Source organism: Octopus sinensis, linkage group LG16, assembly GCF_006345805.1.
Source record: "Octopus sinensis linkage group LG16, ASM634580v1, whole genome shotgun sequence".
NCBI lineage: Eukaryota > Metazoa > Mollusca > Cephalopoda > Octopoda > Octopodidae > Octopus > Octopus sinensis.
Genome location: NC_043012.1, coordinates 7038973 through 7057180, shown reverse-complemented (window position 1 = coordinate 7057180; position 18208 = coordinate 7038973). Strand labels below are relative to the sequence as shown.

The 18208-nt window shown below is 40.4% G+C and overlaps 1 protein-coding gene across 4 annotated transcripts in view; it reads left to right on the top strand.

Moving 5' to 3' along the window:
- The first annotated feature begins 532 nt into the window (after positions 1-532).
- LOC115220440 (synaptogenesis protein syg-2) overlaps positions 533-18208 on the top strand; it is a 675863-nt gene continuing 658187 nt past the window's right edge. For 2 of the 4 annotated variants that reach the window (XR_003882533.2, XM_029790569.2), the window contains exon 1: positions 533-812. Coding sequence is in view for 2 of the 4 variants with exons in the window: in XM_029790569.2 (XP_029646429.2) it covers positions 608-812 (205 nt within the window). In the remaining 2 variants the exon portion in view is untranslated. The remainder of the gene's footprint in view (positions 813-18208) is intronic. The other 2 variants (XR_003882534.2, XM_029790570.2) reach the window with 1 other exon arrangement.

The following is an 18208-nucleotide window of genomic DNA, read 5'->3' as shown; positions in this document are numbered from 1 at the left end:
ATAATTGCTGTTATTATTATTATCATTATTATTATTATTATTATTATTATTATTATCATTATTATTATTTTGTATTGCGTGTGTTTCGAAGTTGAAGTTTTGATACGAGTACCACCTCACAGATTTACACAAACATACATACATACATACATACATACATACATACATACTACATACATATATATACATATAAAGACTCTTACACACACACATTCATTCAAGGATATATTTTCATACAAACGCACATACACACACGCGCGTGCAAACTCTCTTACACACACATACACATCTACACACAAATACCTTACAACTCAAAAAATTATATATATATATATGTATACATGTATGTATATATATATATATATACACACACACTACACGCGCAACGATGATGTAAGTCCACGTATGTGTGCGTGTGTGCGTGCGTGAATGCGTGTCAAGAACGTTCAACAATATATACATACATATATATATATATATATACATATATATATATATATACACACACACGTATATGTATATATATATATACGTTATACATACATAACATATATAAATATACGTGGTGTCTGAGTTAGCATCATGTGTGTACGGCGTACTTGCATGCATGTATGAATGTACGAGTGTGTTTCGTGTCTGCTGTTGTTGTTGTTGTTGTTGTTGTATGTTGTCTGTTCATTTAAATCTGCCAGCCATGAGGCGAATACAGACTCTTGTAATTATAACGAGTACCAATATTATATTATTTCACACATTATGGATTACCTTTGGAGTATTGCTACAGCCTATTAGCGCCAGCCTCACCACAACAGGTAAGAGACGAAAGCTACTTGTTTTTGTTTTTGTTATTGCTGAGGCTCATGTTGTTGTTGTTGTTGTAAGTTTGCTCATTCATTTTCAGTTATTATTATTTTCTTTTTATTTGGGTTTTTGCTTTTTTGGTGAGGTGGCGGGAGGCGGGCGGGGGTCATTATCTTTCGTTTCTGAGTTTTTTTTAAGATCATTTCATACATAGTAATGTTACGGACTTTTGTTTTATTATATGCTAAATATAACTATATATATATATATATATATATATATATATATATATATATATATATATATATATATATATATATACGTGTGTATGTGTATGTGCATGCACGTATGTACAACTACACGGTATATATATGCGTATGCACACATACACCTACGCACATAGGTGCATACAAAGATTTAAACACACAAACGTACACATGTATACACCCACCCACATACACACACACACACACACACACACACACACATAGTTAGTTAGTTGTGTGTTAACCACGGACAAAGTAGAAGCTAACTCAATACCTTTGCTAGAGTAAATATTTCTTATGTCGGTTATCGTAATAGGTTAGCAGTGGGTCTGACAGCGAACACTCGATTAATGGTGGTCATGGTGGTCAGACTAAGGGCAGTTCCAAAGACACCCTGAGGATATCAAGCACGAGGTCACGACATTCTAAGCCGAACTGTAATGAACCTATATATATATATACATATATATATATACACATACACATACATACATACATTCATATATGCATACATTTCTTTCTGTATACATCAAACATGTTCTCTCTCTCTCTCACACACAAGCTTTTGCACGCGTGTGCATGTGCGTGCGCGCGTCTTTGTATACGTGTTTTGTTTTCACACGTAAGCAGAATGTGTGTGTGTGTGTGTGTGTGTGTGTGTGTGTACCTTAACTCCAAAAATGCTTTTGTTAGTGTGGTGTTGTTGTTTTTTTGTGTGTTAATGTTACTCATGTGGCAAGAAAAGAAATGATTATTGTTGTTGTTGCTGTTGTTAGCATTATACTCGTCATCATCATCATCATCATCATCCTACCTGTATACAGTATTTTATTTAAGTGTGTTTTAAGAATCATTTTCTTATTAAATATCTCGATATATCGATAGTGCCACAGAGGAAAACACAAACGTAAATCCAAAATGAAACAAATATATATATAGGTTCATGTTTTCTTTTTTTTCCTTTTTTGTTTTAAGTAAAGTAACAAGATAAAATTTTCACGGTGGATCGAACCTGCGATCTCAATTTTAGATATTTATTCATTTCTTGATTCCCACCCACCACTTCACTTCTTCCCCGACTTTCTTTTATTTCAATCCACTCTACTCCACTGACACGAGAGAATTACGAAACAGCCTTGATAAACGCATGAATGAACATCCTATACTCGCGTATTTCACACTGTTTCTGTCTGTTCGTCTGTGCATCTTTCTTTCCCGTGTAGTAACGAAATCAATGCCGTTTATTAGGCTACAAAACTGTTGAGTAAGATCGAAGACAACTCGTGGATCAGCTAAAATCGCGGGCTACGGTTTCGAATTTTCGCTTTTTAAGTTGTAGTAGGCGTGTAGTTGTCGACGCCGCTAGATATAGCAACGAGACGGCATCGACCTCGTGGTCTGCTCGAGATCTGCTCGATATAGCAACGAATGCTTCCCTCAAAATCACGTGTCCATACACATGTATACAACCCCCGCTCCACTCCCTCCCAGCATACACAACTTGCCTTGCGGGTGGGTGTCCTTCACCTCCCGGCATTTTTAACCTGGCGGAGCCCTTCTTTCTCCAGGCCTAACCGTAGCCAATTTCATCACCATCATCATCGTAATCATTTTCTAGGGAGCGAGAGGTGGGGGGGAGATTGAACAAAAGAAGAAGAATCGACCCCAGTAATAGACGGGTGCGTTGTTTATCCACCCGAAGAAAGCGAATGAAAAAGATGTGATTTGAACTTGGAATGGAGAGAACCGGAACAAATACTTCGCCCTGCCAACTCGCCCGCCGAACCAACTACACACACAAACACACACACACACACATCACACACACAAACACACACACACACACACACACACACACACAACAAAAAACACACACACACACACACACAAACACACACACACACACACACAAACACACACACACACACACACACTTTGAAATTAACCTAATGGAGTGGACACGTTGGATAATACGCTACTAAATATACTGAATGTAATCTGAAAACAAATAGGAGTTGGTCATGGCTGGAATGTCTCTTGAGTATAGATGTACTTTTGATGAAGTGGTTACGGTACTGAAATTTGTAAAAATCTCTGCTCCAGCGTGGCCTTAGCAATGATAGGAGACACAAACACAAAAGAATTTGACCAGCGGGAAACCTAGGGTTAAACAATAATAACAGCTATGATAAAATCTTGGGATATAATAAACGACTGAAGAACGTCACATCCCCCTCTCTGTTCATGTCTCCTTCCTCTCACTCCTCTCTCCTTCACTGTCTCCTTCTTTCCTTCTTTCCTTCTCTACCACTTCTATTCTGAAATATCAGAAGCCATGTGTCTGGCTAATCCGAGTAAAACCATAATTTCCTACGCTGCAGACACCGAAGCGTGAATACAGGATAAGGTTGTTAATATTGTAGCTATTGTCCTTGCTGTACTTGTTTGTGTTTAGCCCCAGGTCAGTCTAACTCAAGCAGAAGTACGATTTCAAAACGTTCCAATTACGACCTAACATCTGATCATTTCTCTATGATACATTTTTTGTCTATGTCTACAACTACATTGACCAATCTATATCTTTCCCTTCTCTCTTTTTGTGATTTTTTTTTAAGCAAAGGCAGTTGAATGTGACTTAAAGGAGATTTGGCTTTTCTTTCTATTTGTCAAGCGACTGATTTCATTTAAGTTTCCACGCTGGTTTGTACAGGATACGGTTGAAGGTCCTGGCCCAAGTGTATCGACATGCCGGTTTCAGCTACCTGTGGAAACACCCACCTTTCTTGCAGATTACGTCGCCTTTATGCAGTGTTGTTGGCATTGTCACAATTCTATCTCAGCTCTGTAAACCCCCATGTCAATCCTGTGACCCCATGTCAGTTACGTGACCCTATGCCAACCTTGTGACTCTATGTCAGCCTTATAACCTTTGTTAATCTTGTAACCCTCGGTCAGATCTGTGACGACCATGACCATTGCTCGCCTTTGATCGAAAATATTCTCGTCGTGGACATCTAGGAGAACATTTACTGCATCCATCCTTTTTTTTTTAAATATAAGTGGCATCGTGTAGATATTTTCTTCGCTAACCCTAGCCTAGAGGCTGCCTCATAAACACGCATCACCAAGGTTCTTCGTACAGGCATGGACATCACACAATCTTCTACATTAAAATACTCCATCCTTTTTTTTTTTTTTTTTGCGGCTTTTATAGTAGAACAAAGAAGACACCTGTAATATACGGTAGTCGAAAATAATCGACTGTCCCTAGACTCTAACATCGTTGTCTTTGGTCCATATCAATTTACGATTTTCTTTTTATCTTTTTTGGCCGGTTGGACGTTTGTCCCGGCCATTTAAGTTCTGCGTTCAAATCTCGCTGAGGCCAACTTTGTCTTTCATCTTTCAACGGTTTATAAAATAATCAGTTAATTACCGAAATTAATGTGATCATTTGTCTCCCCCCGCCCCACCCAATCATTAATGTGTAGCAAAAAAAAAAGTTGCTTTGCTCTATTCATTCCGGCCATTTACGATCTGATTTCAAATCCCACCCAGGTCAACATTGCCATTCATTTTGCCGGTATCGATAAAATAAGAAACCATTCAAGTTGTGGAGTCGATAGTATTGAATTACCCCTTCCCCTTAAAACTGCTGGCCTTGTGCCAAAATTAGAAACAATACCGTTTCGGCGGCAAGTGCGGGGTTTGGAAGAATCGTTAACACGTCGGATTCGAGCTATTTCGGTTGTTTGCGATCTGAGTTCAAATCTCACCGGAGTTTATTTTGCTTGTTATTCTTTCGGGGTTGAAGCAATTGAAATACCAACTAATAACTGGTGTCCGCTTAATCGCCTATATTTATTCGAAAAAAAATTTGGAGCTTTTTGTCCATCACAGATTAGAGAGGGTATTAAATTTGGTATTTACCTGAGGGTCTTGTTACAGTCATCAGATTGCAGTCATGCTGGGGAATCCTTTGAAGGGTTTTAGTCGAACGAATTTCCCCCAACATTTATTTCTTTAAAGCCTAGCTTCTATTCTATCGTCTCTTGTGCCGAATCGCTAAATTAGGGTGGACGTAAACACACCAACACCGGTTTTCAAGTGGTTCTGGGTGACAAGTACAGGCTCAAAGGCACACGTGCACACACATACATTTAGTTATTTATTATATGGTGGTCTTCTTTCAGTTTCCGTCGACCAAATCCACTGACAAGGCTTTGCTCAGCCCGTGGCTATAATAGAAACACTTCCCCAAGGTGCCACACAGTGGGACTGAACCCGAAACCATGTGGTTGGGAAGGAGACAAACCCACACTCACAACACACACATACACACATACACACACACACACACACACACACACACACAACACACAACACACAACCCGAATTACGAAACAATGATTCTGTATTAGAAACGTTAAATGTGGCGAATTTTTCGAATCGTTATCGTTTTGAATACCTTGTGTTATTTGCTTCAACCCTCTGGGCTCTGAGTTCATATCCCACCAAGGGTAATTTTGCCTTTTATCCTTTCCGGGGTCGATAATCAGAAATAGTAGTAAGGTATTGGTTCTCTCTCTCTTTCATCTCCGACACCGTCGGAATTAGCCATAACCGACATGACGGTGTCTTGTAATGAAAGGAAGGGAGGGACAGAAAGAGATGGAGGGGGAGAGGAGATGGGGGTGGGGTAGGGAGAGAATACCGGAAGGAAGGCAACGGGAAACCACCTTTGTATTCTGTCACGAAAATTCCATGACAAGCATATAAATGCTTCTGAAGAAAACCACCAGGTGTCGCTCGTCAACCTGATGGCGAATGGAAAAATGGAGAGTAATGTGCGTGCGTGCGTGTGCGTGTGCGTGTGTGTCTAACGGTGAGTTGTCTAACACACGTATATATGAAAATAGCTTTCCGTTTTTCGATAAGTTTTTCTGATGCTTCATGATGCTGTAATATGTTCACGCGTATATTACCTGCCGGCTTCTCGTTTTGGCTATCCATACCAGTGCTTGCGTTTATTTTAGAGAACATTATTATGATTTCTCTTATTGAAGTTACAGAATCGATGGTACTGGAAAATAATGCCTTTGTGTTATTTACCATATCTGAGTTCAAATGGAGCTTAGGTCAAGTTTACCCCCACCATCCATTCCGGGTTGGAATCAATATCATAAACACCTAGGTTCAATCAATTCATCTCGGTCCTAAAATGACTGGTTTCGTGCTAATATGAAATAAAAATCATCATCATCATCATTATTATTATTATTATTATTATTATGGTGACGTATCGTCAGTGCGTCGGACTAAATGCTTAGTAGCATTTCGTTTGTATTTACGTTCCGGTTTCAAATGTCGCCCGGGTCGACGTTGTCTTTCATCCTTTCGGAATCGATAAAATTAAATACCACTCAAATAGTTGATTCAGCATAATCCCGGGATAGTTGAACCGGGGTAAATTACCCCAAATGGGGTAAAATGAAATTATTGGTGGTAATGGGGACTCATTAGACATATGTAAAATTATATTTAAAAAAAAAAACCTGTTCCTTGTTATCCGTGATTTTCTTCCATTCGAATCAAGGGGGTAACGTCGGTGTAAATAAATATATTTTGGGGGTAACCGGTTAAAAAAATTCCCCAATAATCGACTCGCCCTTTCTCATTAAAAACCTGCTGGCACTGGCAAAATTTGAAACCATTATTATTAAGGCGGCGACATCATTTCGGGGTCAACAAATTAAGTACCATGAAACACTGGGGCCTTTTGCCTTTAGTAGAAAGTATTATTGAGACAGAATAGCTGGCAGAATAGTTGGTGTACCGGACAAAGTGCTTCGGTGGTGTTTTGTCCGTTTTTACGTTCTAAGGTCCAATTCCACTGAGGTCGACTTTGCCTTTCATCCTCTCAGAATCGATTAAATAAGTACAGATTGAGTACTGGGGTGGGTCGACTAGTACCCTCCCTCAAAATTTCAGGCCTTGCGCCTATGGTAAAATGGATTATTATTAAAACAGCAAGCTGGCAGACTCGTTAGTGAGTCGGACAAAATACTAAACAACAGTTCTTCCGGCTCTTCAAGTTCTCAGTACGAATTCCTCCAAGGTCGACTCCCGCCTTTCATCCTTTCAGGGTCGATAAAAAAAGTGTCATTTGAGCACTAAGGTTGATGTACCTGACTAGGCCCCTCCCCTCAAAATCTCTGGTCTTCTGCTCAAATCAGAAAGCATCATTTTGAATGGTGCATAGACAGAATCAGTAAAGCTTTACTCTTTTACTTGTTTCAGCCATTTGACTGTGGTCATGCTGGAGCACCGTCTTTAGTCGAGCAAATCCACCACAGGACTTATTCTTTGTAAGCCTAGTACTTATTCTATCGGTCTCTTTTGCTGAACCGCTAAGTTACGGGGATGTAAACACACACCAGCATCGGTTGTCAAGCGATGTTGGGGGTACAAACACACACACACAAACCACACACACACCACACACACACACACACACACATATATATATATACTATAATATATATATATATATATATATATATATTATATATATATATACGACGGGCTTCTTTCAGTTTCCGTCTACCAATCCACTCACAAGGCTTTGGTCGGCCCGAGGCTATAGTAGAAGACACCTGCCCAAGTTGCCACGCAGTGGGACTGAACCCGGAACCATGTGGTTCGTAAGGAAGCTACTTACGACTCAACCACTCCTACGCCTATATTATATTTAATTACATTTCATTACGTCTTTTTCTTTTAAAGATCGCCCCCACCGCCCCTGCATAGGTCGAATTTACGTTAATTCTTCCAGAACCGGCATTCTTCTAACGGCATTATTTGTAATAGCAGCGGCAAGCCAGCGTGCAGGTAGAATTGTGAATAGGCCGGTCGAAATGCTTAGCGGCATTTCGTCTGTCTTTACGGTCTGAGTTGAAAATTCTGCCGATTTCGACCTTCGGGGGTCGATGAAATAAATACCCGATGAATATAGGGGGTCGATGTAATCCAATCATCCCCTCCCCCCAAATTGCTGCCCTTGTGGTAAAATTTGAAACTATTATTATTATTAAGGCAGCGAGTTGGGCGAATCGCTAGCACGCCGGACGAAATGCTTAGCGATTTTTCGTCCATCATTAATGTTCTGAGTTCAAATTCCGGCAAGGGTCGACTTTGCCAGTCATCCTTTCATCCTTTCGGGGGTCGATAAAACAAATGGGGGGGGGGGTGAATGTAATCGACTAGCCCCTCCCCTCAAAATTGTTGGCCTTGTGTCAAAATAAGAAAGGATCATTTGCAATGGTAGTAGTAGTAGTAGTAGTAGAAGTAGTAGTAGTAGTAAGTAGTAGTAGTAGTAGTAGTAGTAGTAGAAGTAGTAGTAGTAGTATTTGTTTGTAACGCATCGTTATATTATGCATTCACACATCCTGTTAAAATCCTTTCTCAAGTCTTGCACACGTGTGTCCAAGTGTGTGTGTGTGTGTGTTTGATGGATTACGCTCGCTCGTGCCACCTCCGCCAGACACACGCATACACGAACAAACGCACATTGCACTCTGTCATGAACACGGAAGAACATTCAAGCACGCACATACGTATTTGCATATAAGATGTGTATGATGTGCGTCTGTGGCCCTATGAGGGAAGACGAGAGTTTGGCGACGGTGAGGTGGGAATGAGAGGAGCTAGATACAAGATTTTATTGTCTCTGAGGGAAACATACGATCATAGATTCGATCAAAACACACAGCAGCCTCCACCTTGCCACAGCTGATCTCTCTCTCTCTCTCTCTCTCTCTCCTCTCTCTCTCTCTCTCTCCCCCCTCTCTCTCTCGTTCACATTCACTTTCTCATGTATTCTCATGTATTTTTGAATGGCTAATCGGTATCTTCCACGCTGTAATTGTTTTAGTTTGAACTCACAGTCTCAGATCGAAACACTTGCCAGGCAACGTACGTCTCCGAAACACACACACACACACACACACACACACACACACACACACACACACACACACACACACACACACACCACACACACAGAGAGAGAGAGAGAGACATCAGACAGAGACAGACGGACAGAGAAAGGACAAAGCGAGGGAGAGGGCACAACTTCAATAATTTTCGTCAACCAGATTCCAGGACAACTTTTTCAAGGTTTCCTGAAATGGGATACAAACTACAACCGCGTGATTCCGAAACTAGCATTTTAGCCACAAACTGTGTTATCCCAGTTAAGGAGTCGAAGCCATCCACTCGTAGTCTGATGAGTTTCGTTTCCAAGAAAACATGAAAATGGAAAGATAATCTTTGTGCAATAGATGTTTGGTGTGAAAGTTCTCCAAAACTATCCAACTAGACTCCATTCTATCTATCTATCTATCTATCTATCTATCTATCTATCTATCTATCTATCTATCTATCTATCTATCTATCTATCTATCTATTTCTCTTTTCTTTTGTTCCTTTTCCTTTTCTTTTTTTCTTTTTATTTTTTATTTTATTTTTTTTATTTTTTTTGTTCTTTTCTTCCCTTTTACGATCCCTCTTGATCGAAAACCTATGCCACCCCTTTTTTTTCTTTTGTTTTTTGTTTTTTTCATCCCCCCAAAAGAAAAGCTCTACCTTGTAACTCGTCCCATCTGTGTGCAGCCCTGTGTGGCCAATAAAGTAACTTATCTATCTATCTATGTAATGAAAGGAAAAAAAGGGACCCACTTACTGTAATGCGTTTTCTTTTTGCATGACACTATTGCCCAAGGTTCCCGTGATCTTTTCCGTAGGCTTTTCTATCCACGGACAAACCTAATCTGTTCCCCCTTTTTACATTGATATTTCTATGATACACGATCCCTATTGATCGTCCCCACCTTTTGATCGGAATCCGACCCATTTTTTTTTTCTTCTCTTCTTCCCAAATAGAAAAGCTCTACCTTGTATTTTGTCCCTTCTGTGTTCAGCCCTGCGTGGCCAATAAAGAAATATATCTATCTATCTGTCTGTCTGTCAATCTATCTATCTGTCTGTCTGCTTGCCTGTCTATCCGTCTGTGTACCTGTCCATTTCTCAGACTATCGTCCTGTCTATTTCTTTGTCTACCTAGCCAACCAGTCAGCTACTGTTTTTTCAGTATGTGTGTGTGTGTGTGGTGTGTGTGTGTGTGTGTGTGTGTGTGTGTGTGTGTGTGTGTGTGTGTGTGCGTATGTATGCATACACACATACACACACTGAGGCACACGTACACACAGACAGCCAGCAATCGCTGGCTGACCGTCCACACACCCATCCAGCCCGCCACATCTCTCCATATTTATTCCCTTCTCTCTGTGATGATGAACGCTGAATCAGAGACATTCAATTCTATATAAATAAAATAGAATCTATTTAAGTAAAATGACATGTTTGACAACAAACACCGTCAGAGGAAACCCTGGGCTTCTATGTCTATCATCTTTCTCCGTTTCCCCATCTCTTTCAAGCTTTCACTTACTCTCTCACGCTTTCCTATTATCCTCTACTGTCTGTCTATCTATCTATCTATCTATCTATCTATCTATCTCCTATCTATCTATCTATCTATCTATCTATCTATTATATATCTGTATATATATATATATATAATATATAATATATATATATATATATATATATATTATATACTCTTTTACTCTTTTACTTGTTTCAGTCATTTGACTGCGGCCATGCTAGAGCACCGCCTTTAGTCGAGTAAATCGACCCCGGAACTTATTCTTTGTAAGCCCAGTACTTATTCTATCGGTCTCTTTTGCCGAACCGCTAAGTGACGGGGACGTAAACACACCAGCATCGGTTGTCAAGCAATGCTAGGGGGACAAACACAGACACACAAACACACACACACATATACATATATATACATATATACGACAGGCTTCTTTCAGTTTCCGTCTACCAAATCCACTCACAAGGCATTGGTCGGCCCGGGGCTATAGCAGAAGACACTTGCCCAAGATGCCACGCAGTGGGACTGAACCCGAAACCATGTGGTTGGTTAGCAAGCTACTTACCACACAGCCACTCCTTATATATATATATAAGATCCAAGGTCGAGGTGAAGGAAGAAAGTCAGCTTCAAACAATCCGTAGTAAAAATAAAAGGAAAAAACTTCCAGGGATAATTGTGGTTTATTGAAACGGAAGGTTGTGAATTTTTTTTCATATCGAAGTTCGATAAACTGGAAAAAGTTCCTTTCATATTTCACAGTAGGCGACTAAGGTTGCCAGGTGTGCGAATAAGAATACAAGAGTTACAGAATGGAGTAGATAAGATCCGACATTCTAACTGAATCTTCCATGTGTTACCATGTACCTCCTTGCGGCAATATAAACTCACATTTAATCAAGATATCCTTGGCTTGAAGAGTAACCTGCGGTATACACCTCGCTTGGATATTTACCACTTCCGAGGTTCCGCTCGCTATGAAACATATGTTGCTGGATCTTATCTACTCCATTTCATAACATTTGTGTGCGTGTGTGTGTGTGTGTGTGTAATCAATATAAATATACCCTGTTATTTTCTTGTAAACTCACAAGAAACACACACGTTAACACATGCATGCACATACGCTGGCAGAATCGTTCGACCACCGCTCTAAATGTTGGCGGCATTTCGTCCTTTTTCGCGCTCTGTGTCCAAATGCCGCCTTTCTTGATTTCGTGACTGTTAAAATAAGTACCAGTTGAGTACTGGGGGCGATGTAATCAAGGATCGATGTAATCGACTGCTCCCTTTCCTACAAATTTAAGACCTTGTGCCTTCAGCTGAAAGGATTATTATTATTATTATTATTATTATTATTATTATTATTATTATTATTAATATTATTATTATTATTAATAATAATAATAATAATCCAGCGAGCTGGCAGAATCGTTAGCACGCTGGACGAAATACTTAGCGGTATTTCGCCCGTCTATACGTTCTGAGTTCAAATTCTGCTGTGGTCAAATTTGCCTTCCATCTTTATGGGGTCGATAAAGTAAGTACTAGTCGATGTAATCGACTAGTCCCCTCCCTGCAAATCTGAGGCCTTTTGCCTCCAGTAAGAAAGATTATTCTTAATGCAGCGAGCTGGCATACCAGATAAAATGCTTAGCGGTTGTCCTTACGTTCTTAGTTCAAATTCCGCCGAGATCTACTTTGCCTTTCATCCTCTCGGGGCCGATAAAATGAGTACCAGTGGAGCACTGGGGTAGATGCAATCGATATAGTCCCTTCTACGAAATTGATGGCCCTGTGCCAAAATTTGACGCCAATATTCGAACACTAGATTTGAAACTAAATGGAAAATTCAATCTGGAAAGAAGAGTGAAGTATATAGGGTCCGGTGCTACGGGTAGAATAGATAAAAGTTGTCTCATCTGAAATAGATACATCCCAACTCTTAACTGATTGAAACACAAGCACATACGCACACGCATTCTCACGCTCTCTCTCTTTCTCCCCCTCTCTCTCTCTAACACATACACGCTCATGCGCACATGCAAACACCTGTGCCTATATGCATTCATACATACCACATAGATTCACACTTGTGGATTTTAAAAATATTTATGGATGTACAAAGGCGGCGAGCTGACAGCTTCGTTAACACGCCGGACAAACAACTTAGCAGCATTTCATCCGTCTCCACGCTCTGGGTTCAAATTCCTCCGAGGTTGAGACTGTCTTTTGTCTTTTCGGAGTCGATATAGAACATACCAGTTTAGTATTGGGATCGTTGCAATCAACTGGCCCCTTCTCTCCATAGTTTTACGCCTTGTGTCCATTGTAGAAAGGATATTTATCAATATACAAAGGGCAGCAAATTGGCGGAGTCATTAGAGCGGCGAAAATAGGAAATGCGTTGCGACATTCGTTCTGGTTGTTTACATTCTGAGTTCAAATCCCGCCCATGGCATCTTTACATTTTATCCATTCGGGGAGTGGCGTTTCAATAATAATAATAATAATAATAATAATAATAATACAGTGGAATGCATGGAGATGATGGATTCACTCCATGTGTATTATCTGACTTTTATTGTCGATTCCGAAGAAACTGATTAAAAATACAAAGAGGAAAAGCAAAGATAAGATTTGAACTCAAAACATAGGGATAATGAACTGCAACTTCAGTGTTCTAGTAGCATCTGCCTATTGATATTACACACACACATGGCGGCGAACTGGCAGAAACGTTAGCACGCCGGGCGAAATACTTAGCGGTATTTCGTCTGCCGCTACGTTCTGAGTTCAAATTGCAACGAGGTCGAGTTTGCCTTTCATCCTTTCGGGGTCAATAAATTAATTACCAGTTTCCTTACTGGGGTCGATCTAATCAACTGCCCCCTCCCCAGAAATTTCAGGCTTTGGTGCCTAGAGTAGAAAAGAATACTACACATCACATACACGAGCAAAGTTACATATACATACATATACATAAGTACAAGATGGCGCACATAGAAGCACACACGCAACTCATGTACACACCCACACACACACAGATATTCACAGACATATGGTAGACTGTGCTTTTTTTTTATCATTTCCTTGTTTATTTAACCTTGTCAATCCATTTTCCACTGATTTTAACGACCGTATTTTTATAATTTAATTTCACGGACAAGTCTATCACACACACACACACACACACACACACATACACACACACACACACACACCACACACACACAAACGTATATTTGGGTCGTCTGCTTTTGTAGAATCATGAATGAGTTCTTTTCAGTCGTATAGACCTGGCATGACAATGACAGACAGAAACCGCATATATATTTGCACGGACACGTACACATATAAACGCACGGCGTGTGGCTAATTGTTTCATGCTCACAAAACAGAATCCATCATACATTGCAAACCATGCACACACACATACTCATACACATGGCTCAGTGGCTAGAGCGTCGAGCTTACGATCGTGAGGTTGTGAGTTCGATTCCCGGACCGGGCTGCGTGTTGTGTTCTTGAGCAAGACACTTTATTTCACGTTGCTCCAGTTCATCCAGCTATAGAAATGAGTTGCGCCATCACTGGTGCCAAGCTGTATCGACCCCTTTGCCTTTCCCTTGAATAACATCAGTGGTGTGGAGAGGGGAGGCTGGTATGCATGAGCGACTGCTGACCTTCCAAAAACAACCTTGCCCGGACTTGTGCCTCTGAGGGTAACTTATATATATATATATATATATATCTGTGAGTGTGTTGTGGTGTGGGTGTATTATTCGAGCTGACAGAAATGTTTAGCAGTATTTCGTCTGCCGCTACGTTCTGAATTCAAATTCCGCCGAGGTCGGCTTTACCTTTCATCCTTTCGGGGTCGATTAAATAAGTACCAGTTACGCACTGGGGTCGATTTACTCGACTTAATCCGTTTGTTTGTCCTTGTTTGTCCTCTCTGTGTTTAGCCCCTTGTGGGTAGTAAAGAAATAGAAGTAGGTATTTTGTCTGTCTTTACGTTGTGAGTTCAAATTCCACCGAAGTCGACTTTGCCTTTCATCACACAGCCATATATATACACACACATATATATATATTCATATATATATATTCATAACGATAGATAGATAGATAGATAGATAGATAGATAGACACAACATAGTTTTGCACGCATTTACATGACAGAGTGTGAGGAAAGGTGGGGTTAACATTGAAAGCTACTTGTAGGTGATGATCGAATATCTCGTATCTCAATCTACATTATCGATCCCTCAGTACTGAAGAGTTCCTAGCTTTAAGGGTGTCGCGAAAGGCCTGGCTGGAGATCCAAACTTCCGAGCTTAGAAAAAATTATAGTGGTTAGAAAAACTGAAGGACCGCTGTGATAAGTGTGTGAATCTCAGAGGGGAATCATCATCATCGTTTAACGTCTGTTTTCTATGCTAGCATAGGTTGGACGGTTCGACCGTGGTGTGGAAAGCCAGGAGGCTGCACCAGGCTCCAGTCTAATCGGGCAGTGTTTCTACAGCTGGATGCCCTTCCTAACGCCAACCACACCGTGAGTTTAGTGGGTGCTTTTTACGTGCCAACGGCACAGGTGCCAGGGGAGGCTTGCAACGGCCACGATTGGTTGGTGCTTTTTACATGCCATCGGCACGGGTATCGCAACTACAATTTCCATTTGATTTTTATTTTGATGTTGATGTACTTGACTGAATAGGTCTCCTCAAGCACAGCAGGCCGTCCTGCGATCCAAGATACTTTGGATGGGTCGGGGCTGCTATGTGAAGCTGTTTTATAAAATTATAATTAACTGATACTCCATATTTTCTTTTACCCAAAGCCAGGAACTTTTCAGCACCCCACATGGATAATATGTCTGTCTGTCTGTCTGTCCGTCTGTCTGTCTGCCTGTCTGTCTGTCTGTATGTATATATGTATGTATGTAAAGTAATGTATGTATATATTTCTTTATTGCCCACAAGGGGCTAAACATAGAGGGGACAAACAAGGACAGACAAAGGAATTAAGTCGATTACATCGACCCCAGTGCGAAACTGGTACTTTATTTATCGATCCCGAAAGGATGAAAGGCAAAGTCGACCTCGGCGGAATTTGAACTCAGAACGTAACGGCAGACGAAATACGGTTACGCATTTCGCCCGGCATGCTAACGTTTCTGCCAGCTCATGTATAGGAATGCATATGTGTGTCTCTGTGTGCATCCGTGTATGGGAATGTCTGAAGCAGCAATCCGGTTTCTATTTCAACTTGGAACCGTTTTCTAACGTTGTGACAAATATAGAAATGCCACAACCTAACATTTCATCTGCCTACACCCGGCGCCGCCTTTTGTTGCTCTGTAAAGTGAAATGTGCAACCACTGACGGCTGCAAGTAGGCGTCGAGCGATTGCTGTGACATGTACACACACACACACGTATATATACATATATATATTTATATATATGTGTGTGTGTGTATGTGTATATATATATATATATATATATATGTGTGTGTATGTATATATATATGTGTGTGTATGTATATATATATACGTGTGTGTATGTGTGTATGTGTGTGTGTGTGTGTGTAACGGATGTATTTCAGTTTTCGTCTACCAAATCCGCTGAGAGGTCTTTGGACGGCACTTGCCCAATGTGTGACGCTGTGGGACTGAACCGAAGACCACATGGTTGTGAAGTAATCTTCTTACCACACATCCATATATTTATCTTAATCCCCCCCTCCCACAACTGTGATAAGAACTATTTTATATATCTCTCTCTCTTTATATATATATATACGACGGGCTTCTTTCAGTCTACCAAATCCACTCAGAAGGCTTTGGTCGGCCCGGAGCTATAGTATAAGACACTTACCCAAGGTGCTAGGCAGTGGGATTGAACCCGGGACCATGTGGTTGGTAAGCAAGCTTCTTATCACAGTCACGCCTGCGCCTGTATGTATATATATATATATGCATTATATATATATTTGCCATTCAACACCCATTAACAGATATTGTGTAAACATAGATATAATGGATATCTATCTATCTATCTATCTATCTATCTATCTATCTATCTATATCTATCTATCTATCTATCTATCTATATATATAATTATATATATATATATATATATATATAGATATATGATATATATGTATCTTTATAATTGTAAGCTTAAATGGAATTCTCTAAGCTTGTATTCTTTCATTCATACATTCGTCCATTATATTTATCGCTCGTTCTTTCTTGTATTCGTTCGTTTATTTATTCGCCTATTCTGTCTCTCTTGATCCGGCTTATTCGTCTTTTCATGTTATCCGCCGCCACTCCTTTTTATTTATTTATTTATTCATTTATTTATTCATTTGTATATTTTCACTGTTTTTCTTGTTCGTTTTTTCTGCGTTATCACTTATTAATGAGGGTCCGCGTGTTAGGGAAAGTGTGTGTGCATGTGCGTGTGTGTGTGTGTGTGTGTGTGTGTGCATGTGCGTGTGTGTGTGTGTGTGTGTGTGTGTGTGTGTGTTGGCAGTGATGTGTTACAGATACATAACGTTCATATGACAGCGTACTCCAGTTGGCGTCTTACTTCATCATCTGTCGTTAGGGACCGGCACGCTTGGATATGGATTTGTGCAACGGGTTTTATGTTGGCGTAGATCAGTATCAGTTACAATAATAATAATAATAATAATAATAATAATAACAACCGTCCATATTTGAATGACTACAAGGCAGAATCGTTAGCGCACCGGGCGAAATGCTTAGCGATATTTCGTCTACCGCAACGTTCTGAGTCCAAATTCGAGCACCAGGGGTCAACGCAATGGAATAGCCTCTTCCAGCGCCTTGTGCCAGCAAATTTGAAGCCAATATTTGTCTGAGACAATTTTATCGACCCCCAGAATGATGAAAATTAAAGTTGGTATTTTTGTGAATTGAACTCGGAAATTATAGATACAGAACGAATCCGGCAAGTCTCTGATGCTTCCGCCAAACTTCCGTCTCCGTCTCTAACAGCAAGTGACATAAGTTATTTCTTAACTGTTTCATTCTTTCAGTTCGTCTATGGTTATCTATCTATCTGTCTATCTGTCTGTCTGTGTGTCTGCCTGTCTGTCTGTCTGTCTGTCTGTTTTTCTATCGAAGTAGCCAGCTATCCATTCAACGGGTTGTATATCGATAACTATGTGTATCTATCAGTTAATGAAAAAGAAGGAAAATATAAATACAGCCGTTAATAATGATGATGATGATGATGATGATATGGCTCTAAAAACACTAATGCAAACTATATGCAGCGGAAGTGGAGGCCGTCATCGAGTTTAAAAGTCATTCGTCCTTTGATGAAATGTCGACAAAATACATTTTCAATTTTCCGTAACATAGATACACCACGTGCAACACATTTGCATAACAAATGCATTTGCATAACGCGTGCCACATGCACTCACCGTCTGTAGTGCACGTGCTCTAGGCAGGGCCCATATCTGCCAAATCCCCTCTCGCCAGTCCTCGGCCAGGTGTTGACAGGTCTGCTTTGGCTCCCAGTCGAAACAGGCTCTCAGTGGTTCCTTTGTGAGCATGCATGACACGTGACCAAGTTGTCGTCCGGGGTTTCACGAT